The sequence below is a fragment of the Trachurus japonicus genome, chromosome 7, assembly GCF_045865225.1.
Source record: "Trachurus japonicus isolate A0001 chromosome 7, Traja_1.0".
NCBI lineage: Eukaryota > Metazoa > Chordata > Actinopteri > Carangiformes > Carangidae > Trachurus > Trachurus japonicus.
This window is the reverse complement of record NC_140913.1, coordinates 15362802-15385683: the sequence shown is the minus strand read 5'-3', so window position 1 is coordinate 15385683 and position 22882 is coordinate 15362802. Positions and strand designations below refer to the sequence as shown.

Genomic DNA, 22882 nt, shown 5'->3' with positions numbered 1-22882 from the left:
CCTCTTCAACTTTACATGATTTCCTCCAGGGATCAAGGGTTACACACAGCAGCACAATTATTAAAATAAAGACCATTTTAAAACCTAATTTGAGAAGCTAATTAACTGTTGTAGATAATAAGTGTTGAGTCAGTTTGTGAGGATGAGTGACAGCCTGAAGTACCAGGAAATGAGTTCAGCCACCACACCCCATTCATCTTGTCATTATGACCCACCAGGGCCGTTGCTAGGAATTCTGGGCCCCCTTAAAGAATACTAAAGTGGGCCCCTATCCCCTAACTTTTCCTTTCTTTCTTTTTTTCTTAGACTACGTATGTATTATCATTTTTTATTTAGCCTACTTTGTTTTGATGCTAATGCAGCATTACTATGAGACGAGTATTAGTCAGGGTCTTATGCAGAATGATTCAGTCATACAAATATTAGACTAATGGGGTGTTTTGTGGGCCCCACTGGGCGCTGGGCCCATGGCTGGGCCCCTAGAATTATCATCACCTTTCTCCCCTATACAACGGCCCTGTGACCGACAGCTGTCAGTCATGTGAAACTTTTCAATCCACTTGAGTGTGTGTGTGTGTGTGTGTGTGTGTGTGTGTGTGTGTGTGTGTGTGTGTGTGTGTGTGTGTGTGTGTGTGTGTGTGTCCCTCCCCCTGATCAGTCAGAGGACTAATAATACCTCATGTCTCTGCTGCTATTTCAGACCTGGAGGGAGTGGGCATGTTTCGGGGGCTCCTCTCTCTCCAGATCTCTAGCTCTCTCTCACAGGGGGCAGCTGTGGTGGTGGGCTAAACTGGGACACTGGACACACACACACACACACACAGTAAGTGAGTGGGGGTATGTGGGTGGGGGCTACAGCTGCTCCGTCACTCTCTCTGACAGCAGAGACCTGGAGCTTCCCGTGGTTCACACATGATTTAACTGCAGTTCAGTGGGACTCTTCGGGGACGTCACGTGTCCACACGTTTGGACGTTCACACACGTCAACTTGTTGCCCCAGAGTCAGAGTGAACAGGAAGAGGACGAAGACAGCGACACAGAGAAACTTCAACAGTGTGTCTTCATGGTGACAGGAGGTGAGTGACACTGATCATCTGTGAAGGACAGAGTCCAGTCAGTAAACCGGGCGCTCAGCTACACAGCGGCTCAGTCAGTCAGTCAGTAGTGAGGAGACAGACAAGTCCTCTGTCTTTATATCTTTGATAGCCGCCCTATTTATAGCTCTGATCAGTGCTAGTGGCTCTGATGAGGGTCATGTGACCAGTTTCCCTCTCACCTTTACATGATGTTGACTTCCTCCTCCTCCTCCTCCTCCTCAGGTCTCCGCATCTTCACCACCTGCTGATCAAAGCAGCAGCCTCAGGAGTCAGGATTGTACAGACGCAACAGTCAAGGCTGGAAACATCTGGTCTGTCAATCACAGCAGCCTTAGAGTGTGATCTACCTGCTGTTAGTAGTAGTAGGCTACATATGTCTAGATATACTCACTAGAACAGAGGTCTTCAACAGGGGGCCCGTGACCCCTACTAGGGGGTCCACGGAGATGGTTAGACAATTTTTTATATCTTTTAGTTTCCACATTTATGTTTCAAATAAAAACATCAATTTGAATAGCTTGTCTGCAGGATTACCATGCAGTTGACAGTCATGATATCGGCATTGGCAGAGCCGGCCCAAGGCATAAGCAAACTAAGCACCTGCTTGGGGCCCCGTGACTATTGGGCGCCCCCAAAAGGCAAGTAACTTTTTTAAATTGTAGTGTGTAACTTTTGTCGATCCTTAGAGAGACGCTGCGTAATTACAAAAAACGTATTAAATTATTGTTGCATTTCAAATTGTTGTTGCACTTTTCTGTTGCAGTATATTTAAAACGAAAAATTTTAAAAAGAAGATGATGGGTTTACAGTAAATGCAGTGTCTGTTGGTTTATTTTGTTACTTTTAGTCGACCTATAGGTGACATTCAGTATCCCAGTACTACATCAATTTGAAGATGAAATGTAAATCAACCCCGGGCTGCACTTTTAGCTGAATTTGGTGCCTTCAGAATAAAAACCATAGATAAAATAGGTAAAAACCTGCTAGGATATGATGATTCGTAATGACAGAGTAAAACATGAAATTATTGGCAGTAATAGAGGGGGCACCAAAATAAAGATTTAGCTTAGGGCCCCATGGAGGCTTGGGCCGGCCCTGGGCATTGGTATCAGTGAACAAGGTCTGTTTATAAATGGCAGAGGGATAGCCCCCTACTCTCTGTACCTTGTACACGTTGAAAAACATGAATATAGAACCTGTGTATTATTTGAATAGCTTAGTATTGAATGCACAATAACAAGCTATGTGTATACATGGTACTGGGCCTAGTTTAATATGCTACACTTTTTTTAAAGAAATATAGTAGGGGTCCCTGCTCCATCTCTCCATCAGTTTGGGGGTCCTTGGTCTGGACTGGAAAACGTTGAAGACCCCTGCACTAGAAGATTCATCACTCTTTATTGGTCCATCCCTCCATCTCCTCATTCTGACCTTTCCCTCCAGACAAGGAGCCATGTCGAGGCCCCCCTCCTCTCAGACGACCCCCCAGCTCTACAGGGTCAGTGACAAAGACCTCTCCGAAGTCGAGCTTCACTCTGTGGACTCCATCAGCGACCTGTATCGCACCCAGCATGAGCACAAAGGTACACACACACACACACACACACACACACAGACTCACACACACAGACTCACACACACAAACACACACATTTAGACATTGACAGTGTGTGCGTTTTCAGGCATGAGGCCTCCTCGTCCTGCTTACACACCGTCTCCCAATGGGAACGTCTTGGCTCACGATGTCACAGCGGTCAGTCACAGAGGTCAGCAGGTCAGCAGCCAATGGCAGAGCCGTCTGCAGGACATGTTGACACCTAATTCATCTCGAGCCTACGCCATGGGCTGTGCCATCATCACTCTGCTGCTGCTCACCGTGTTCCTCATCTTCTACTTCCTGGGTGAGGCGATTAATTGACTGATTCATTATTGTCATCCGATGTTTCCTGCACCTGAGCTCACAGTGTTTGTTCCTCCTCCAGTCCAACAAGGCGGTGCGATCCGGATGCTGACCGAGGCCGTGAGGGAAAAGGAGACCGCAGCCACAGAGCTGTCACTGCTGATCCAAGAGCTGCAGAAGCTGAGACACAACCTGACAACAGTGAGACAGACTTGAGGACAACATGAGGAAGACATGAGGATGGCATATGGACAGGCATGAGGATGATACGAGGGGACACGAGGGAACACAAGGACGACATGAAGACAACATTAGGAGACATGATGACGACATGAGAGCAACATGAGCAGACGACACACACACATAATGTTGACTTCATCACAGTGTAGTGATGTGATCCTATGTTTTAGACTCAGTTTAGACTTAGTTTCACAACAGTTATATTTCCTCAAACTTAATCTCAAACTCAGTTCACACATTCATCATCAAACACAAACATCTACAATCCAAAATCTGCACTGTAAGATTTGACAGTGCAGATATTTATTTGTTTGAAACATTAGCATTTACTAGGCTGCATTAACTTGTGCTAGGCTAGTTCAAGCTTTTTATAACTAATATGTTGGCTGGCTAAAATATTATTTCATTAAGTTCTTACAATTAACTTAATTGACCATCTAAGCTGTTAAATTGTTTGATTTGATACCTTGATCATTCATATCAGCAAATAGTGGAAACTTCTCAGAGGTGCAGAATAAATAACTTGGCAGGATTGTTGGCCATCTTGAATTCGTGAGTAGCTGGTTTTATCAGAGTGAGTAAAACCAGAGGGGAATGTCTGTCAAGTTTAGTTCTTGTAACCCAATGTGAAGGATTTTGATTAACAGACCTGTTGAGCCGTGGACATGAGGCACTTTAAAGAAGCTACATGTGACATGTATGTTGAGCTAATATTAGAATTAGCACCTGTTTACCTACCTGTCCGGGGCACAGGGCACTTCCCATGCTAATAGCTGATCAAAGTGAATAGTACAGAACATTATGTGAACTTTTATTTCTAAACTATCAATCTCCTTTTACTTGAGTTAGCATGCAAGCCAGCTTGCTCTGGCCCAGTTGTTCCATCACTGTCTGATAAAATCCAGTATGCTGAGAGGATGTATATATTATGTATGTTGCGAGGTATTACACAATTTTTTGTTGTTGTTCGTCACCTTTCACTATTGTGCATTGATACTGTGTTGTTCATGTTCTGTTGTGGTTGTGTGAGCAAACTGTTAAAATTAGCACTGTCTCATGCTACAGTGTAGCTTTGTTTAAAAAATAGGATTTCTGCTTTTCTTCCATGTCCGTTTGCTCTAATGTCTTTGTATAGATTTATAAATATACAAAAATAAACACAGAAATTCATAAATGTATTGAACACTTTTACTGTATTAACAATATGACTTGTATGACTTGTTCAGTCTGAGTTACTCTTCGTCTCTTCTCGACACTCCTCTCCACTCCAGCCTGGGTAGCACTGACACATGAAGTGGCTGTGGAGAAGTTTGATGCTTGGGGGTTCACGCGGGTCCGAGGTCCCAGCAGGACCTGAAGAAACCATGTGACCAGAGGTGGGGCTTCGCCTGGCGCAGCGCCCGTTGCCATGGCAAAGTTGACGGCTGCAGCGCAGAGTGTCTGACCTCAGAGAGCGGACGAAGGGACCCAGGACCGAGCGAATGTAGTCCCTGAGAAGGATGCACTGACGCTGGGGGGGAAGGGGGGGGTTGTAGAGAGAGGGTTATACACATACACAATAACCCCCCACCCTCTGTCTCTGTCTGTCTCTCTCTCATACACACACACACACACACACAACTTTACACTACACACCTTGGACTTGGCAAACTTCATCTCGCCCCACAGCACCACTCCAGCAGCTCCCAGTGATGCACTCTCCCCCAGAGTGTGCACCAAGTCTGTCTGCACACACACACACACACACACACACAGTACAATTGTATGTTTATTAGATGAACAGCAGTTTCTGTGTTGACAAGCTGTGGCAGATGTTCTACCTGGTTCAGGAAGGTGAGTGAGTGTGTGAAGGCCAGTCTGGCGTAGGGGAGGACTGGTGTGCTGTGACTGGTGTTGCTGCCACGGTGCCAACGTGCCGCCACCCTCAGAGCCTCCAGCAGTCTGTGTCTGTGTGGAGAAGACAGATGTCCATCAGTACAGTCATGTCCTGCAGGTGATGAGAGCACAGGTGTAGTTTGTGAGACAGGTGCAGGTGGAGCAGGCAACTCTGCCTCTTCTGTACCTGACCATCAGAGCGGCGTCCTTGGACCCCGCCAGCCGCCGGGGCAGGTACACACTGGGGTACAGGGCACTGGACTGAGACCAGAGCCAGGACAAACGGTCGTTATGCCGCTTCGTCCCTCGGTGACAGCGTCCAGTGTAACGCTGGTCTAATGACATCACACAAACATCACACGTTTTTATCGAAACTGTCTGAAATCTGTGTAGTGGGTGACATACCGTCCATCCATTGAGTGATGCTGCTACCTATACAAGGACAGCAGCATCTGTCTCTATTATGTTGTCCTAATTCTTGTTTGTCTCAGACTTCTGGACCTTACAGCACAAAACATTAACATAACCTATATCTACAAATAATTATACATACATTACACAGATCTGTATGGGCTGGACTTGTTCATGTCATGTCAGTATGTGAAATTACATTTTTTATTATAGCTAAGTACATATAGTAGCCGACATTTGTGTTTAAGTTTAAATATTTGCCAGCAGTCTTTTTTCCCCCCCTTTCTATTGACAGCTACAAGCTCCATAATTTCATGACATCATCTCAAGCGGTTATCCACAGTCTGCTGTCAGTGTTAAGTATTATAACATAATAAAAATGATAAACTTAGCTCATATAGCCTATCCCTTTTCTCAATGTGGTTTATGACAATAATATACAAATATAATATAGGTTCTATAATACATCCATGATTGGGGTTTGTACCTTGCTTCCTCTTGTGTTTATTGAAACAGGCGGGAAAACCATAAAACCCCCAGAATCCCTTGGGGTAACCTCTGACCGCCAACTGAAGCGTCTCCTCCATGAACCTCCTGGCGCTCTGCTCAAACCTTTGCCGGGCTAGCGCCTTCACGGCCTCATCGGTCAGATCTGGTCTCTCCTTTCGTACCTTTTTTATTATTATTATTATTAAAAAAACAACAAATAGAAACAGTATCCAGTGAACAGTATACAAAAAGAACAGAAAATAACAGACCAATTAGTAATTCGTACCAGTTCCTTGGACAGCCGGCGGTACGCCATCTTGGAATCATAGTTCCTCGCCCACAGCGGCCGCCACTCCTCCCAATCAATGATGGCAAAACCCGAGAAGTCCGGCTGCAGCAGGCCAGAGAGCTGCCCCTCCACCAGGGCCAGGTGAGCGGTGAGGTCAGCGAGCTGCGGGACCCCTCCGTTCACCCTGCGGCCATGTTTGGCCAGGTAGGGATACATCCCCAGGCGGTCACGGTAGAAGATGGTCACATTCTGGGAAAATACAGAGAATCTGTTCAGCCGCAGACCAGAGTCACACGGCGGCCATTTAACCCTGAGTTCAATGTAAAATAATGTGATAAACCATTAACCACCAGCTAACGCATTCAGCCACTCCTCGGCTAATGTGAAGGCTGACAGAGCTCCATGATGCAATAGAGAAATGAGTTAACAATGAAACAGATACTTGTTTTCCACTTTACCACCATGCCACCGCTGGAATTAATAGATAAAGGATCATTGGGTTCAAATGTAGCTGAAGTAACAATTTACAAAAGCTAATTAATATATTTTGTATATGATTATTTGATTCTGTTGCAGCTTTTCCTTTATCAGCAGGAAGGAGTTAACAGTTCGACTCCAAAGACTCTGTGGTTGTTAGACCAGAAGAAGATCAAAGGTCACTGATGCCACAGAAGTCACCTTCAGAGAGCAGAGCAGGTTTCAGCGTAACACTTTCACTGTTCTGTAGTTTAAAGCAGAAGTAAGCGATCCGGTCGTTTTGGCTAACTTCTTGTCAGCCGATGGAGTTAGCAGCCCCCGCCCTCGTCATGGATCTATTGGTCCTCGTCCCTACGTCACCACATTCACGTGCATCCCTTGGCTGCACACACAGAGAGGACCGCCCCTTCATGCCGTTCTCTCTCCTCATTGGATAAAGGTTGTAGGATACAAGGAAGTATACAAGAAGTTTTCTCCTCGGCTTACAGCAGAGCAAAGTGACTGACAGATCTGTGTTTCGGACCAAACACTCTATAGAGTGCCGAAGCGGAAGCAGCCCCATGGGTCCTCAAATCGAAAAAAGTCTCCATACGAATGAATGGGAGTCCAAGTTTTATTTCGTGATCCGTTTGAATTGTGCCATGAGAAAAAAATATGTCCTCTACCTGTTTAAAACATCACGTTTCATGCCGAGAAATCAGCAGTTTGTTGTAAAACTATTGTAAAATAAAATTCCGAAGAGTCCATAACCAGAAAGACTACAAGTCGCGTAGGTGACGTCACACACCAAATGCCGCCCTTTCCCGTGTCAGTTGGTGACGTATTTTTTGTGGGACACCAGATCTGTAGTCCGCAGAGCGTCGTCACACAAAATACATTCTTCTGTTGTCGTTTTACGATAAACTGCTGATTTCTCGACATGAAACGTGAGGTGTTAAACAGGTAGAGGACATATTTTTTTGTCATGGCACAATTCAAACGGATCACGAAATAAATCTTGGAGTCCCATTCATTCGTATGGAGACTTTTTTCGATTTGAGGACCCATGGGGCTGCTTCCGCTTCGGCACTCTATGTAAGTGATTGCTGTCGGAAGATATAACTATTTAAGACTTATATTAACACAAATATTCCGCTTACTTCTGCTTTAACTATTTTAAAACTACAGAGTCCCCCCCCCCAGGTGATGAGTCACCTCTCCTTGGAAACTCTGATGTTGGTTCTCCACAATATCAAAATCCTCCAGGTTCAGGTGGACGTCATAGCTTCTGTGGCAACGAGCTGTGGGTATGTTCCACACCACCACAAATGGCCGGTCCTGCTGCAGCCGACCTGCTGCAGCCACAGCAGGACGGGTGTTGGGGGGAACAAGGAGGAAGAGGAGGAGGAGGAGGAGGAAGAGAGGCAGTTGAGACAGCAACATGGCTGCTCATCCACTGATGTGTCCTTCCTGTCAGGAGAGACACATGGACCAGTCAATTACAAAGTGTTACTGTTATAAATTAACCAACAGAATCGTTTTCAGAGCAGTGACAGGACGTTAATGTTCAGATAATTTAATAAAACATAAAACAAACAAAGAAAAATCTTTGTAAATTCTCTTTATTTCAGATGTTTGTGAATCTGTTTCATCAATCTCACAACTGTTGAACAGGCACCAGGTCTCAGTAAACATAATAATAATATTAAGGCACATCAAGTCAAACATAATCATCTCTTCATGTGAAAGCATGAGTGTTTTTTTTGTTGTTGATTTATTTATTCCAGACCAATTATTATTGATCCTTTTGCGTAAATCCTTTTCTATCCTATTTCTATTATGTGCTATATAACACATAATTTGTTATTGTGTAACTAAAAAACCTGTGATTTTACTTTCAGAATCAACATTAAATACTGAAGTTGAGCTAACTCGATAAAAAGCTTCATGTCACTTCCTCTTCCTCTCTGAAAACCCACAAAACATGGAAACACTTCATATCAAAGTTGAACAGCTGAAAACAAGTGGCGTCCTGCTCAGTGAAGATGGATCTGGAAACAGTCAGACATGATTCTCCTGAAGCTCAAAAACTAAAACTTTGGTAAAAGTTTTCTGCTTCTGTCGTCTCTGCTGCTGTTGAAGAGACCATGAGGAGTGTAAACTGTTTGTTAAGACCTGAACCGATCAAAATAAGAGTCTGAGTTTGTCAAATGTCTTTATGCATCCAGTAGATGGGAACTCCCTTAGCGTCTCTGTACGGAGTTTCAGTCAGAGTCTGGACCACAAGCTGCCCCCCAGACGGAGGGGGGAGGGTGGTAGAGGTAGTAGAGGTGGAAGAGGAGGGGGGAGGAGGAGGAGGAGATGAAGCTGAAGGAGGAGGAGGGATGGAAGAGGGAGGAGGAGGAGGAGGAGGAGGAGGAGGAAGGAAGAGTGAGGAGGAGGAGGAGGAGGAGGGAGAGAGGAGGAGGAAGGAAGAGTGAGGAGGAGGAGGAGGAGGAGGAGGAGGAGGAGGAGGAGGAGGTGGAGGAGGGATGGAAGAGGGAGGAGGGATGGAAGAGGGAGGAGGAGGAGGAGGAGGAGGTGGAGGAGGGATGGAAGAGGGAGGAGGTGGAGGAGGGATGGAAGAGGGAGGAGGAGGTGGAGGAGGAGGAGGAGGAGGAGGAGGAGGAGGTGGAGGAGGGATGGAAGAGGGAGGAGGGATGGAAGAGGGAGGAGGAGGAGGAGGAGGCGGCCCCTCTGCGTCTCTGCCCCCCTGTGATGTTTGAGCCTCCGTCTTTGAGCCCGTTTGTTCCTGTGGATGCTGGTCGTTACTTGACATCCTGGTGAACCTCAGGAGCATCTCCATGGGAACGAACGTCGTCATGGCGCCGGCGTTCTGCACCGGCGTGGACAGCACGTAGCCCAGGTGAGCGTAGAAGTGCTGCTTGTCGTGCGTGGTCAGACACAGGCGCCTGAAGCCGCGTCGCCTGGCGTATCGCTCCGTCTGCTCCATCAGGGTCCGTCCGTGGCCCCTCCCCCGCTCGGCCGCGGACACGACCACCGACTCCACGAACAGGCTGCCGCCGTGTCCGACCACCAGGGACAGCCGGGCGTGGCCCAGCAGACGCTCCGCCCCCCCGCGGCCCCGCAGGAGGACGAGGCAGACGGGGAACTCCGCACTGGACTTCTGCAGCGAGTGAACCCGGGCCGCCTGACTCCGCCGCCACTCGGAGTTGACCAGGTCGGCGCAGGCGACCAGCAGGTCTGGACGCTGGTGGACGGGAACGAGGCGGACCCGGTCCGGCTCGGGGTCCAGACTGGGCTCGGCCGCTGGCGGTTCTGGGTCAGACCTGTGGTGGTGAGCAGGTTTAACTGGGATCAGTTCTCAGGGCGGCGTGGTCATGCAGGTGGTTAGTGACATCATTATCATCGACGTCATGACAGCTGCGCTTTACAAAACTACACCGGTTTGTTCATTTGGAGGAAGAAGAGGAAGAAGGAGAGGAGTAAGCTGATGTGAGGGGTGATCCAACATCTGGACAGGAAGTCCATCTCGTCTTTGTTCTGTTCATGAAAATGAGTCCAGATGTTTTCGTTTCTGTTTCACGTTGGGTTTTTTTTTATATTACTGAGTGACATCTGTCCTGTTCACTGACTCCAACCAGGACACTGCCCCCTACTGGACACCAACATTACAGCACCAGACCAGACAAGTCTGAACCATAGACTGTAAAAAGAATGGACGTAGCGTCCGTGACGTCACCCATTGGTTTTGAGGAGTCGTTTTTGTGACTCAAATATGGCGGCCTGAACAGCGCCATGTTGGATTGGCCGGCCGAGAACCCGCCCCCTGGCCTCGAAGCAGCTGTCCACGGAGCTGCTCGGACCTGTCACTCAACGTTTCCGCGCCCTAATTGGCCAGAGTTTTAACCTAATAACAGTAAAACGGTAGAGTTAAAAAAAATTTCACCCCCCTCAGAGTGTGTGCGGGGGTAGAAACTATCGATTGAGACGAAAAAACGTTCTGACACCAGGCTTTTAACATGTTTACTGAGGATGTAAAGTCGGCGATTTTAACATGGGGGTCTATGGGGAATGCTCCCTTCTGACACCAGCCCCCAGAGGAATTCGAGGGGATTGCAGTTTTTTGAACGCGGAAGTGAGCTTCACTTCTCAGACCGACAACTGTCCCCTTGGTCTGAACCATATGGTCTATGGTCTGAACCATAGACTGTAAAAAGAATGGACGTAGCGTCCGTGACGTCACCCATTGGTTTTGGGGAGTCGTTTTTGTGACTCAAATATGGCGGCCTGAACAGCGCCATGTTGGATTGGCCGGCCGAGAACCCGCCCACTGGCCTTGAAGCAGCTGTCCACGGAGCTGCTCGGACCTGTCACTCAACGTTTCCGCGCCCTAATTGGCCAGAATTTTAACCTAATAACAGTAAAACGGTAGAGTTAAAAAAAAATTCACCCCCCTCAGAGTGTGTGCGGGGGTAGAAACTATCGATTGAGAAAAAAAAACGTTCTGACACCAGGCTTTTAACATGTTTACTGAGGATGTAAAGTCGGCGATTTTAACATGGGGGTCTATGGGGAATGCTCCCTTCTGACACCAGCCCCCAGAGGAATCCGAGGGGATTGCAGTTTTTTGAACGCGGAAGTGAGCTTCACTTCTCAGACCGACAACTGCCCCCTTGGTCTGAACCATAGACTGTAAAAAGAATGGACGTAGCGTCCGTGACGTCACCCATTGGTTTTGGGGAGTCGTTTTTGTGACTCAAATATGGCGGCCTGAACAGCGCCATGTTGGATTGGCCGGCCGAGAACCCGCCCACTGGCCTTGAAGCAGCTGTCCACGGAGCTGCTCGGACCTGTCACTCAACGTTTCCGCGCCCTAATTGGCCAGAATTTTAACCTAATAACAGTAAAACGGTAGAGTTAAAAAAAAATTCACCCCCCTCAGAGTGTGTGCGGGGGTAGAAACTATCGATTGAGAAAAAAAAACGTTCTGACACCAGGCTTTTAACATGTTTACTGAGGATGTAAAGTCGGCGATTTTAACATGGGGGTCTATGGGGAATGCTCCCTTCTGACACCAGCCCCCAGAGGAATCCGAGGGGATTGCAGTTTTTGAACGCGGAAGTGAGCTTCACTTCTCAGACCGACAACTGCCCCCTTGGTCTGAACCATAGACTGTAAAAAGAATGGACGTAGCGTCCGTGACGTCACCCATTGGTTTTGGGGAGTCGTTTTTGTGACTCAAATATGGCGGCCTGAACAGCGCCATGTTGGATTGGTCGGCCGAGAACCCGCCCACTGGCCTCGAAGCAGCTGTCCACGGAGCTGCTCGGACCTGTCACTCAACGTTTCCGCGTCCTAATTGGCCAGAGTTTTAATCTAATAACAGTAAAACGGTAGAGTTAAAAAAAAATTCACCCCCCTCAGAGTGTGTGCGGGGGTAGAAACTATCGGTTGAGGAAAAAAAACGTTCTGACACCAGGCTTTTAACATGTTTACTGAGGATGTAAAGTCGGCGATTTTAACATGGGGGTCTATGGGGAATGCTCCCTTCTGACACCAGCCCCCAGAGGAAGCCGGGGGGATTGCAGTTTTTTGAACGCGGAAGTGAGCTTCACTTCTCAGACCCACAACTGCCCCCTTGGTCTGAACACATCTGAACACATCTGTACACACACACACACACACACACACACACACACACACAGGTGACAGAGCAGCTGGTCCATGGTCTCTCCTTGAACGTCACTTTATTTCACTACCTAAAACAGAAACAGCTGAGAAACATCAATGCGGAGGCCTCGGCTCCTGTTTCTATAGACTCACACTGTAACTCCCTCATGATAAATGACATTTTTTATTATTAATTACTGTAATTATAGTTATCAATATCACAGTCCATTGAGCAACTGCATCTCTATACTGGTCACTGTTCATTTATACTTTCTGTCTGACTGTGTCAGTGGTCTGAATGTGGAAGTTGACTTGTATCTGACACATCTCACCACAGAGTTTGAAGAAAGAGCAGTTGCAACAAACGCCCCATGACCATCAGTTACACTGAGTCCTCTGAGCTTAGCAGGTTCTTCATCTCTTCATGTAAAACAACAGTAATATCACTGACGCTTTAAACTTAAGTATTTTCCATTTTCTGTAACACTTATTATGACTCTGCGGAATACCACCGCCTCGCACACCAGTATTTACAGTAAATCTTATATTTGGCTTATTTTTAGCTTTATATTGATCTTCTTGTCTCACGTGTCACTTTCACCTTGAGAAACAAAAGTTTTTCAGGATTACATAATAAAAATCTGTTATCTCGCTTAGAGCGGTGCATGAAATTTGCGCGAAAGCCTGAAATTCTCAAGTCCCAACATTTTACGCTGAAGCTTGACAACATTGGGAGACAGAGAAGAAATACTGAGAAGCTTCAGAAAAGAAACAACATTGAACTAAACCTCTAAACCTGCAGCATCTGAGATGAAACTATTGTCATAGAGAGCAACACAAATAAAACCATTAAGAGAAGAAACCAACAACTAGAATTAAATGAGTAACTCACAGTGACTTTGGGACAGTTACCAGCCTGGGTCTGACTCCAACACTGTTTCACATTTCACACTGAAGCATCTTGATATGCAGCAGAAAAAGGATGTTGGACAGATGCAACAGGAAACTGGCTAAGTGGCTGATTACACAGAAACGAAGACGAACTGTCCGACAACGATAAAAACACACAAGGGTTCACTAGGCAAGGAAGTGACAAGAGATGACAGAGGAGACTAATGATTGACATGTCAGACAACATCTGACGTCTCTGGGCAGCAGCTTAATGCAATGTGTCACTCCGTTTTTTCTTCTGTCACGTGATTCTGCTGTGGGAAAAATATAGCCTATATTTCCACACACTTAAGGGCTTTTTTTTTTTTTTAATACTTTATTGCAGAATTCAAGTCTTAAGGGCTTTTGAGCAAGACACAAACCTACAAAATAGGTTTGTACAGGCTAAAACTAATAGTGTCTACAGGTGTCTATCTTCAGCATGTGACCTCACTGGCCCTGTTGTTTTCTATATGACACAGAAAGAAGCTCCTATTAAAATAAACACATCAGTTTCACGCCCGTCACGTATAGTTTTAATAATGGATTCTAATGTAAACAAGACTATGTCTTTTAGTTGAAATGACCAGGGGCAACAAATAGTGGGTGCTGGAGATGGTAAACAACATGGCAAAATGTTGTACTAGCTGGAGGTAATAACTGGAGAGAGACTGAACATGGCTTTGATATTTCACACAAGAGAAAGCCCCGCGTGAGCAGGGCATCAAAAAATTGAGAAATACTCTTAGTGTTCCTCTCCACGGAAATCTTTAGTAAAAGGCGAAAGATTTATACGATATGAAGAGAAACAAGAGTGTACTACCGGCTACAGCAAAGGAGACTGACCCGGTCCTCTGCACCAGTCCTCTCGGTCATGGTTCATTATCACGTGGGCAATTAAAAAAAAAACTCGACTCTACGTGTTCATCTAAAATAATAATAATAATAATAAAAATAAAATTATTTTCTGCGCCAGAAACAAACCAGTTTTCACCACATTTCAGTATAAAAACTCGAACATATTCATTCATCTACTGCCGCGCTGTGCATTGTGGGAACATGGCGGCCGAGGACACGCCTCTATTTTTTTTCTTCTTTTAAACACAAGCAAAGCAAAACCACAAAATCACTTCTTATCCCTAGCCCTAATGCAGATAACCATCGCTAAACATCGATCGACCGAATCGGTGGTGTCCAATCACTATCGTGCAGTTTTTTCGCTGAAGCTCTGCGCATGCGCAGTGCACACCGCACGGAATAACCACATCAGGAAAGTTATTATCGCCCATTATGATAATAAACTGACTTGATGCCGCGTTGCCATGCAGCTCTATTCAGGTCAGTCAGCATATTATTATTTATGTCTACGATCAATACCAACGTTACCGCTTATCAACATAATGCAAAATTATATTAGTTCAGATACTTTGTCAAAAATTTATACCAAATACGTATGAGCTTCAATACTTTTTTTTAAACACAAGAGAAAGCCCCGCGTGAGCAGGGCATCAAAAAATTGAGAAATACTCTTAGTGTTCCTCTCCACGGAAATCTTTAGTAAAAGGCGAAAGATTTATACGATATGAAGAGAAACAAGAGTGTACTAATGAACTAGACATGAAGGGACGGTTCCGATCTCCGCCTTAGTCCTCTCTGTGATGGTTCCTACTCCTCCACAATAACATACCTGCATTCCCAACTTAAACTGTACTACATTAACTTAACTTGTTCTACTTAAACTGTCTCCATTGCCCCGAAAAACAAACCGCAGACCTTTCACAACTCAGTTTAAAACAAATCAACTTCATCTTAACAAAGACAGGTAAATAGAGTATCTTTGATCTTAATTCGTCGCTGCTGTCATGCAGTGCATTGTGGGAACATGGCGGACGAGGCCACCCCAAAACCGTCTTTGGCCATCCTTCTCCTATTGTAAGTAGTAAAACAGTCTCTCTAAATCACATTTCTCGTGGAAAAAAGGAAGAAACTGATCATTAACTTTAGCTTGACCGAGTCGAGACTGTAACGTGCCTCACAGACGATTATTTTTGCTCCTTTTGACTGGAGCTGTGCGCAGGCGCAGTACAAGACTCAAAGACTAAAACTACATCAAGAAAGTTAGTTTCTGCTCCGCCCGGGCAGCAGTAGCACACACAGGTTATAACAGTGAACACTTTGTCATCAATTCATTACTGTTTTTTTCTGTTTCAAACCTGTTTCTGTGGCCCGAGGTGACTGAATAAAATGTAAATATTTATCGTTATTGAGATATAGCTATTATCAGAGAGGAGCAGCTTCACCGACAAGGTTGGAGAGAGTGCATTTAGTCACTTTTAGTTACACACACACACACACACACACACACACACACACACACACACACACACACACACACACACACACACACACACACACACACACACACACACACACACACACACACACACACACACACTTCCATGTACTTCTACTTTGTACAGTACAACCAGACTACGCTACACTAAATCAGTGTCCATCCCTGTTCGTCAGTGATCTTTTTTCCAGAGAAAGAGTTGATTGTAACAGGACAGATTCACTACTTGCACCTTTATGGACCACATCCTTTTTCAGATTTGTGACTTGTTCTAATAATCACATGTTTCACAGTGTGTTATTCAGGACTCAGTCTGATATCATTGCGTCTTTACTCAATATTTGATTTTTGAATCACATACCTCCTCAAAGTATCTATCTATCTATCTATCTATCTATCTATCTATCTATGGAATAACCTTTTTCCCCCTTTTATCACGAATTGATCTGACTTGATCCAGTGAGAAACACTCAGACTGTAACGTTACGTTTGTTCGAGCTGGTGTTATTTGTTTTCCCTCCTTCTTCTCCGTTTTAAACAGACTCACTTCACCTCCTCCCCCTCCTCCTCCTCTCTCCTCCTCCTCTTCTACTTCCATTTAAGGTAAGCTGCTGCTGCTGCTGCTGCTGCTGAAGTGTCAGCGGAGCGGCAGTTTGGGCTCCGCGCTAGCCGCCGCCAGCTCGTTGGCTTCCCGTTCACGTATCAGCACACACCGCGTAGTGACACCGGTTGAACGGATGAACCGTGTCTCCACCGGGTCATTAAAGACAACTAACCCCCCGCCCCGGTCTCCGCCTTCTCCCGGTACCTACATGTTGGTTGGTGCCGCCGCTCGTCGGTGCCGCTGCGCCTCTCAGCTCCAGGTTGGACCGGCAGCTGATCTGAGGTCAGCTCTGACCCTCACCACAGAAATACACCAGCCGACGGTCGTCAATCAAATCTGTTCCCAGATCAGCTCCATCGGGAGATCAGCCGCCCCTGGAGCCGGAAGTGCTCCTTTGAATCTCAACGGCGGTCTGAACTGTTGAGAGCGCCCCCCTGTGGTGGGAGGGGGGACGAAACAAATAAAACATCTGCACTGCTCGGAAAAAATAATATAAAAATATAGCTACATTTATTAAATACGTCTATAAAATATAATGATGATCTAAATAACTTAAATTAAAAAAATTTTTTTACTTTCTAAATATTGCATTGCTGAATTCTCCCATGTCTTTCTCACAGTGAACAGTTCAGACTTCAGCAACAAATCATCACAGATATCAGTCAACACAAACACCATGTTCTCATCAACATCACATAGGTCAGTAACTTCGTAGAAAAAAATACATACAAACACAATAGTAGATGTAAAGTACAAATAAAACATCAGTAAAGGGCAGGATTAAAATTAAAAGGTTGGTTCTTGTAGTAGGGGCAGTCTAATGGCTGAACATCATTTCACCCTGCTCAGCTCCTGCAGATCTCAGACCTATGAAACCAGACACCAACAACCCTGAAAATCCAAAAGCTCAGATCAATGACTGACAAGTGAGTCACAGCATGAAACAACATCAGTTTGACTGAGTTTTGCGTAAAGATGCCACAAAGAGACGGAAATTTAACAAAATGTTTGCTTTATTTTTTCAGTTTTTTATCCAGGACAACTCATTCAAGGATAATCAAGGAGAAATAAGCACTATTGTTTTTATTAGAACTTTTTCTGTTTTTACATTTTGTCAGAGATGGAGGGTGAATTTATCAGGATTGGTCAAAGCAAAACAAAAATAATAAATGAATATATAATAACAATACATTAATAATTAATTCAGTACAATGAAGTGTGGCGTCAATGACAGAATAACAATGGCCCAGAAAATGTAGGGTTGTTATTGTTTTCACTGCTTCTTCTGTGGTACTGCAATAATCACCAGCACTAACTCAACTCAACTCAATCAACAACAGTAGAGGAAGAAACGGAGCGCGCTCACAAAGGTCTGCACCCCAGCCTCCTGAAGAGGAAACACTTTTTTTTTATTATTTAAATAATGTTTTATCAAAGCTTCTGTTTTTTTATTTTCATAAAACGATTCTAAAACTTCTCTGTTCTTTAAACTTTTATTTTTTTTGCATTTTTGATTCATTTTCCTTTTCAGAGATTTTTAAAGTTTTTTTTTTTTGTCTCCATTAAACCACAATGTGTCCGTTTTTGCAAGTGTGAGAAACTGTATCTGTACCCTGGTGTGTGTGTGTGTTTATGTATGTATGAATGTATGTATATGTGTGTGTGTGTATTGATGTGTCCTTGGCTGAGGCTCATTGGAACAACTTGGAGTTGTTTAAGTGCTTGTGTGAATGCAAAGCCTGCACGTATGAAGCATGACGACGTGTATTTAAACATGTATGGTGTGTGTGTGTGCGTGCGTGCATGTGTGTTTGTGTGTTATGTCCTTGCACAGCTTTACCTGTAGTAAGGTCATTACAGCAAAGACATTCATACTGAGAGGTTGAAGCTGGCTCAAACAACAACATGTGTGGCCTTAAGCTAGCCTGTGTGTGTGTGTGTGTCTACAAAGTGAGCTTATCATGGAGTGTATCGAGCTAGTATGTGCACAAGGGGGTGACCAGACTAAGTGAAGTGGGTGTCTCTCAGTGCCTATATAAGGATCAGTGTAAATGTGTGTGTGGGTGTTGATACTGTAAATCATGTGTTTGCACGACTGTGTAAAGCTTATTATGAGTCTGTATAGCCACTGCATGATGTGTGTGTATGTTGTGTGTGTGTGTGTGTGTGTGTGTGTGTGTGTGTGTGTGTGTGTGTGTGTGTGTGTGTGTGTATGTTGTGTGTGTGTAGAAGGCACGGAGGTGTGTGGGAGGCTCAGTCTCTCAGGTCCATGCTGGAGCCGAACAGAGCCACCAGCTGCTCCTCGTAGTGGGCGATGTTCCTCTTCATGATCTCCTTACAGGAGCCCAGGAGACGCTCGAACGCCTGGATGTCTATTACTGCAGGGGGAGGGGGGAGGGGGGAGAGGGGAGGGGGGAGAGGGAGAGGGAGTGTAAGGACCAATAATAAAACCTATTGTTTTTCATTCAAACAGTGAAGAGCTGTTCACCTGTAGAGGCTCAATTAATGGAGCCACTTCACATTCAACACACACACAGCCTTGATATATGATGAGTGTGTGATTGCTGCTGGCCGAGTGGTTTATATTAATTGCTTTTAATTCCACATGAAGCATTGACGAGCTCGAAGTAACAGAACTCATTGAAACATTATAACAGCTACAAACACGTAGAAATGTCCTGAGGCTCTTTAGACACAGGTGTCACATTCACCATCACTGGTGGAGACAAAGACAGGACTGTTATTATGACTGTGACAAGCGAATATTTAGCTTCACAGGCAGGTTTATAGTGACTAAAACTAATCCTGTCTATTACCACCTCCGCAGGTGACCTTGTCTGACCTCACTGACCCTGCAGGTTTTAAGACTTTAACACAATCTCTTCCAAAACATCAGTTTCACATCCCTCACATTTGGTTTTTGGAGTAAATCCTGATGTAAACACTCTCCATGTGATCTTTATCACAGTCGTAGTTAACAAAGCCTGTTGTTTCATGAAGATCTTCCACAATCTTACATTTTGAATATTCAACCCCAGAGGAAGCTCCACAGGGAAACATAAAAACTGACTCATATTGTTCATCTCCATGGAAATCTGATGTAAAAGGTGAAATAATTATACGATGAGTGAACTGAGGTGGAAAAGTGGAGCTGGTTCTCTGCATCAGTCCTCACCTGTGACCTCACGTTAAATAATTACACACATGATTCATCTTCAACAGTTCTATTTTCCTAGAAACAAATCACTATGAAAACTTCTACATGTTCTGGTAAAAAACCATACAGTTCTTATCAATCACAGTGGCTGATGACAGCGACGAGGTGGTTCCTACTCACCCAAACACTTGACGCTGCCGACTGCGTAGGCAGAGGCAGCTCTGGGTTTGTTAGTGACCAGGGCCAGTTCCCCAAAGTACTGACCCCTGCTACAGCGTGTTAGCTCCACCTCTGCATTGTCTGCATGGTCCGCCTTCGTCTGCAGGGGAGGAGGAGGAGGGAGGACGAAGGGTGAGGAGGAGTGAGGGAGAAGGAGGAGAAGATGAAAAGGTGAGAGGCGGTGAGCTCCTGCTGTTGCCAGGCAGAACTAAACAACACAGCGGTTTTGATGGGAGCTCAGCTCAGATGAAGTTTAACTGTTGTTTGATGCTTTTTTGTCTTTGGTTTAAATTCACACCGTTTATTATGTGGTGTCATGGTTACGGGCGAAGCTCAGGTGAAGGATCAGGTTTCATAAATTAATTCAACTAAAGCTGTTATAGCAACATCACTCACTTTACTCTTCATCATGATCTTCACCTCCCCAGACTCCACGATGAAGAAACACTCAGCCTTGTCTCCCTGAGGAGGAGGAGGAGGAGGAAACACGGTTACCATGGAAACAGCTCAGTAGAAATGTGTGAGACTCTTCACCAGGTGGTGTCTCACCTGTGTGATGATGCGTTCACCATCTAAGAACTGCTTCATTCCTAATACGTCCACGATCTTCATCCTCTCTGTCGCCTGGAGACAAGACGGGGACGAGAGGAGAGCAGAGTTAATGGTCGCCGTTCACCGCTGACCGTTAGCTGTTAGCTGCACGGCTAACTGTGAACTCACCTCCAGTGATTTGAGTAACGGCACCGACTCAATGAACGTCTCATACATCCTCCTCTTCTTGGCGTTGGTCTTCACAATGAGTCTACGAAATGTGGCGCGGTCCTAAAAACAAACACATGTAAACATGAGAGTCGAGAGCAGCTCTTCTCTGCCTGTCGTTCTCTGTCTGGCCACAAGGGGGCGCCGCGGCAGCATCAACACATCTCCATTCATAAACAACAGGGCTCCATTCTTAACAACCTGCTGTTAGACTGAAGCTGCTCTGACACAGAGATTTACCTGAGCTGTATTAACAATGGTTCACTGCTTAAACCAGAGCTGCTGAGCTCTATACACACACACACACACACATATGGTCAGACCACAGAGCAACACACACACACAGTGTTTTCTTACCAGCCCCCATAGTGCCCCTTCCTGGGTAGCGACGATAGTGGCAGCACGTGGTGTGTTGTACATGAGTGCCAGCTCCCCGAAGCTGCCTTTATTATCGTACTGACCCACACATGTTCCCGATACCACAATGTCATACACGCCCCTGTAGAGAGAGAGAGAGAGAGAGAGAGAGAGAGGGCAGGGTGGGGGCAGAGGGGGGAAAAAACAGGAAAGTGGAATTAGATCCAGATGATTAAATGATCGATGTTTAGTTTATCAATCAGCTGGTTTAAAGAGATGACTAATTAACTGATCACTGATCCGTAGCCTGTGGACACGGTGTGTCGGCCTGTTGTATATCTGTATGAACTGTTGTATATCTGTATGAACTGTTGTATATCTGTATGAACTGTTGTATATCTGTATGAACTGTTGTATATCTGTATGAACTGTTGTATATCTGTATGAACTGTGTCACAGTATCACCAGATTAAACCTGAGTAATAGACAGTGCGGTAGCTCGTCAGGATTAACCAGTCATTATCAAAGACAGCCTTTCTTCCCATTGGCTGCGTGGTTGCTGGTGGAGAATTAGTTTGACTGGATTACCACTGTTACCACGGCGATGAGATGATGATCACTTGTGTGGTGGGATAGCAAAGCTCAGTGTAAAACAGTGGACTGCTGATTCTACAGAGGAGGCCCGGCTCTTTTCGCTGCTCCAGATCCCTCCGTGTGTGTGTGTGTGTGTATGTATGTGTCCATACTGCTGACATTAGCCTCCCCTCACAGCCACGAGCCAGGGAAACCCTGGGAGGAGTAGCAGGAGCAGTAGAAGCACTGCTGGTAAAGGTCACGTCTCCAGTTAGAGACACTGTGATGGACAGAGTGTGAACAGGCTGATAACACACGATGAGGGGAGTGAAGCTGTCAGAGAGACTGAGGCTGTGGAGGAAAAACAAGCAGCTACACCACTGGGTGGGGAGGGGGGGCGTGTCCTCCCGCTCTCTGTAGGGTTACAGGTCAAAAACCACCATCTTGGTTTCAGGCACAGTGATGAGCTGGACGGTGGTGACGGTCCTCCTCCGCCCACAGCTGTTCATCACCACCTCACAGAGAGAAACCTGCTCTGAAACTCGGCTCTCTTCCTTCAGATGCTGTTGTTACCAGAGATGTCTCCCTGTTTTTTATGCATTATTGACTTTTCTATGTGATTATTTATTCTATTTTTTTTCCCATCTCATTTTACATTGATACTCAAATGTTAATGTTAATTTCATGTTTCTTCATGTGAAGCTCTGGAGCAGGTCACATGTGTGAACAGGAGTTGGTTAATGCATGTATCAATATTTACTGTCACACAGACAGAACAAACACTGTGTCTGTCCTGCTTTAATCTAACCTTGCACAGGGTCAGGGGTCGCAAACGCTGACTGAGCTGCTCTCTGCTCCCCTACCTCTCTATGACGTAGAAGTTGTCTCCGTCGTCTCCCTGGTCGATAACGTGCTCCTGGGGCTGAACCCTCAGCTCAAACATGGCGTCCAGCACCTCCGAGAACTGCTCCTAGAGGGGGAGGAGAGAGAGAGAGTTTGAGTGAGTGAGTGAGTGAGTGAGTGAGTGAGTGAGTGAGTGAGTGAGTGAGTGAGTGAGTGAGTGAGTGAGTGAGTGAGTGAGTGAGTGAGTGAGTGAGTGAGTGAGTGCTCCCTGACCTGGTCTAGTGTTTTGAAGAGGAGGATGTCTCTGCAGGCCTCCTGCAGTCTGCAGCGCTGCTCGTCTGTCTTTGGATGAACCACTCTGGGCTCCGAGTCCTCATCGTCCTCATCTGGGTTGAATGCCTCCGCACACACTGGAAAGAGGACACAGTTTGGACAGATTTAACACATGTTTACACACAGTTCACACACACTCACAGACACAGACAGACAGACAGACAGACAGACAGACAGACAGACAGACAGACAGACAGACAGACAGACAGACAGACATGTCCTCAGACTGAACACTGACATTTTGTTTGGGAGTTTTCTACAAGTGTAATTGAAACCAAACTCCAATTAAAACATATAGATTAACCTCACTCTGAAATAGAGCTG

General features: G+C 45.6%; 4 protein-coding genes and 2 non-coding genes across 10 annotated transcripts in view; 1 reads left to right on the top strand and 5 right to left on the bottom strand.

Annotated features, from left to right (window-relative positions):
- The first annotated feature begins 853 nt into the window (after nucleotides 1-853).
- LOC146984406 (uncharacterized) lies at nucleotides 854-4415 on the top strand. Of its 4 annotated transcripts, none has more exons than XM_085781437.1 (5): nucleotides 854-1076; nucleotides 1320-1408; nucleotides 2541-2680; nucleotides 2780-2998; nucleotides 3080-4415. In XM_085781437.1, exons 3-5 carry the CDS (start codon nucleotides 2551-2553, stop codon nucleotides 3211-3213), a joined length of 483 nt encoding a protein of 160 aa, XP_085637563.1. In that variant the 5' UTR covers nucleotides 854-1076; nucleotides 1320-1408; nucleotides 2541-2550; the 3' UTR covers nucleotides 3214-4415. The 4 variants fall into 4 exon arrangements, with proteins under 4 accessions (XP_085637563.1, XP_085637562.1, XP_085637561.1 ...); XM_085781436.1 differs by having other exon boundaries at nucleotides 1320-1449; XM_085781435.1 differs by having other exon boundaries at nucleotides 1320-1453.
- Nucleotides 4412-13485, bottom strand: hyal3 (hyaluronidase 3). 2 transcript variants are annotated; one of them, XM_085781432.1, is made up of 8 exons: nucleotides 13323-13485; nucleotides 7973-8227; nucleotides 6299-6550; nucleotides 6011-6194; nucleotides 5300-5447; nucleotides 5058-5184; nucleotides 4873-4962; nucleotides 4412-4747 (listed from the first exon to the last, which is right to left on the bottom strand). In XM_085781432.1, the coding sequence occupies exons 2-8, from the start codon at nucleotides 8198-8200 to the stop codon at nucleotides 4460-4462; spliced, it is 1317 nt and encodes a 438-aa protein (XP_085637558.1). In that variant the 5' UTR covers nucleotides 8201-8227; nucleotides 13323-13485; the 3' UTR covers nucleotides 4412-4459. The 2 variants fall into 2 exon arrangements, with proteins under 2 accessions (XP_085637558.1, XP_085637559.1); XM_085781433.1 differs by having other exon boundaries at nucleotides 5305-5447.
- naa80 (N-alpha-acetyltransferase 80, NatH catalytic subunit) lies at nucleotides 8265-16680 on the bottom strand. The gene is made up of 3 exons (XM_085781434.1): nucleotides 16526-16680; nucleotides 9235-10086; nucleotides 8265-9057 (listed from the first exon to the last, which is right to left on the bottom strand). Coding segments are annotated over exons 1-3 (948 nt in total). The 5' UTR covers nucleotides 16528-16680; the 3' UTR covers nucleotides 8265-8963.
- Nucleotides 14065-14178, bottom strand: LOC146984404 (U5 spliceosomal RNA). The gene has a single exon (XR_015036237.1). It is a non-coding gene; the product is annotated as a U5 spliceosomal RNA (small nuclear RNA).
- On the bottom strand, nucleotides 14849-14962 carry LOC146984403 (U5 spliceosomal RNA). The gene has a single exon (XR_015036236.1). It is a non-coding gene; the product is annotated as a U5 spliceosomal RNA (small nuclear RNA).
- A 1128-nt stretch (nucleotides 16681-17808) lies between the features above and the next one.
- prkar2aa (protein kinase, cAMP-dependent, regulatory, type II, alpha A) overlaps nucleotides 17809-22882 on the bottom strand; it is a 30281-nt gene continuing 25207 nt past the window's right edge. The window contains exons 4-11 of the mRNA XM_085781417.1: nucleotides 22499-22635; nucleotides 22246-22352; nucleotides 20810-20951; nucleotides 20414-20515; nucleotides 20243-20317; nucleotides 20090-20155; nucleotides 19655-19793; nucleotides 17809-18695 (exon numbers count right to left, since the gene is read on the bottom strand). Coding sequence (XP_085637543.1) covers nucleotides 18571-18695; nucleotides 19655-19793; nucleotides 20090-20155; nucleotides 20243-20317; nucleotides 20414-20515; nucleotides 20810-20951; nucleotides 22246-22352; nucleotides 22499-22635 — 893 coding nt within the window. The 3' untranslated portion in view covers nucleotides 17809-18570. The remainder of the gene's footprint in view (nucleotides 18696-19654; nucleotides 19794-20089; nucleotides 20156-20242; nucleotides 20318-20413; nucleotides 20516-20809; nucleotides 20952-22245; nucleotides 22353-22498; nucleotides 22636-22882) is intronic.

Excerpts from the sequence above, each read along its gene's own strand:
- LOC146984406 (XM_085781437.1), top strand. The coding sequence starts at position 2,551 with ATGTCGAGGCCCCCCTCCTCTCAGACGACCCCCCAGCTCTACAGGGTC. Across the intron at positions 2,681-2,779 it reads CACCCAGCATGAGCACAAAG|GCATGAGGCCTCCTCGTCCT; the intron begins GTACACACACAC and ends GTGCGTTTTCAG. Across the intron at positions 2,999-3,079 it reads CCTCATCTTCTACTTCCTGG|TCCAACAAGGCGGTGCGATC; the intron begins GTGAGGCGATTA and ends TTCCTCCTCCAG.
- naa80 (XM_085781434.1), bottom strand. Across the intron at positions 9,058-9,234 it reads CCTCCTCCTCCTCCTCCTCA|GTCTGGGGGGCAGCTTGTGG; the intron begins CTCTTCCTTCCT and ends CCTCCCCCCTCC.
- hyal3 (XM_085781432.1), bottom strand. The coding sequence starts at position 8,200 with ATGTTGCTGTCTCAACTGCCTCTCTTCCTCCTCCTCCTCCTCCTCTTC. Across the intron at positions 6,551-7,972 it reads ATCAGAGTTTCCAAGGAGAG|AATGTGACCATCTTCTACCG; the intron begins GTGACTCATCAC and ends GTATTTTCCCAG. Across the intron at positions 4,963-5,057 it reads CACTCACCTTCCTGAACCAG|ACAGACTTGGTGCACACTCT; the intron begins GTAGAACATCTG and ends GTGTGTGTGCAG.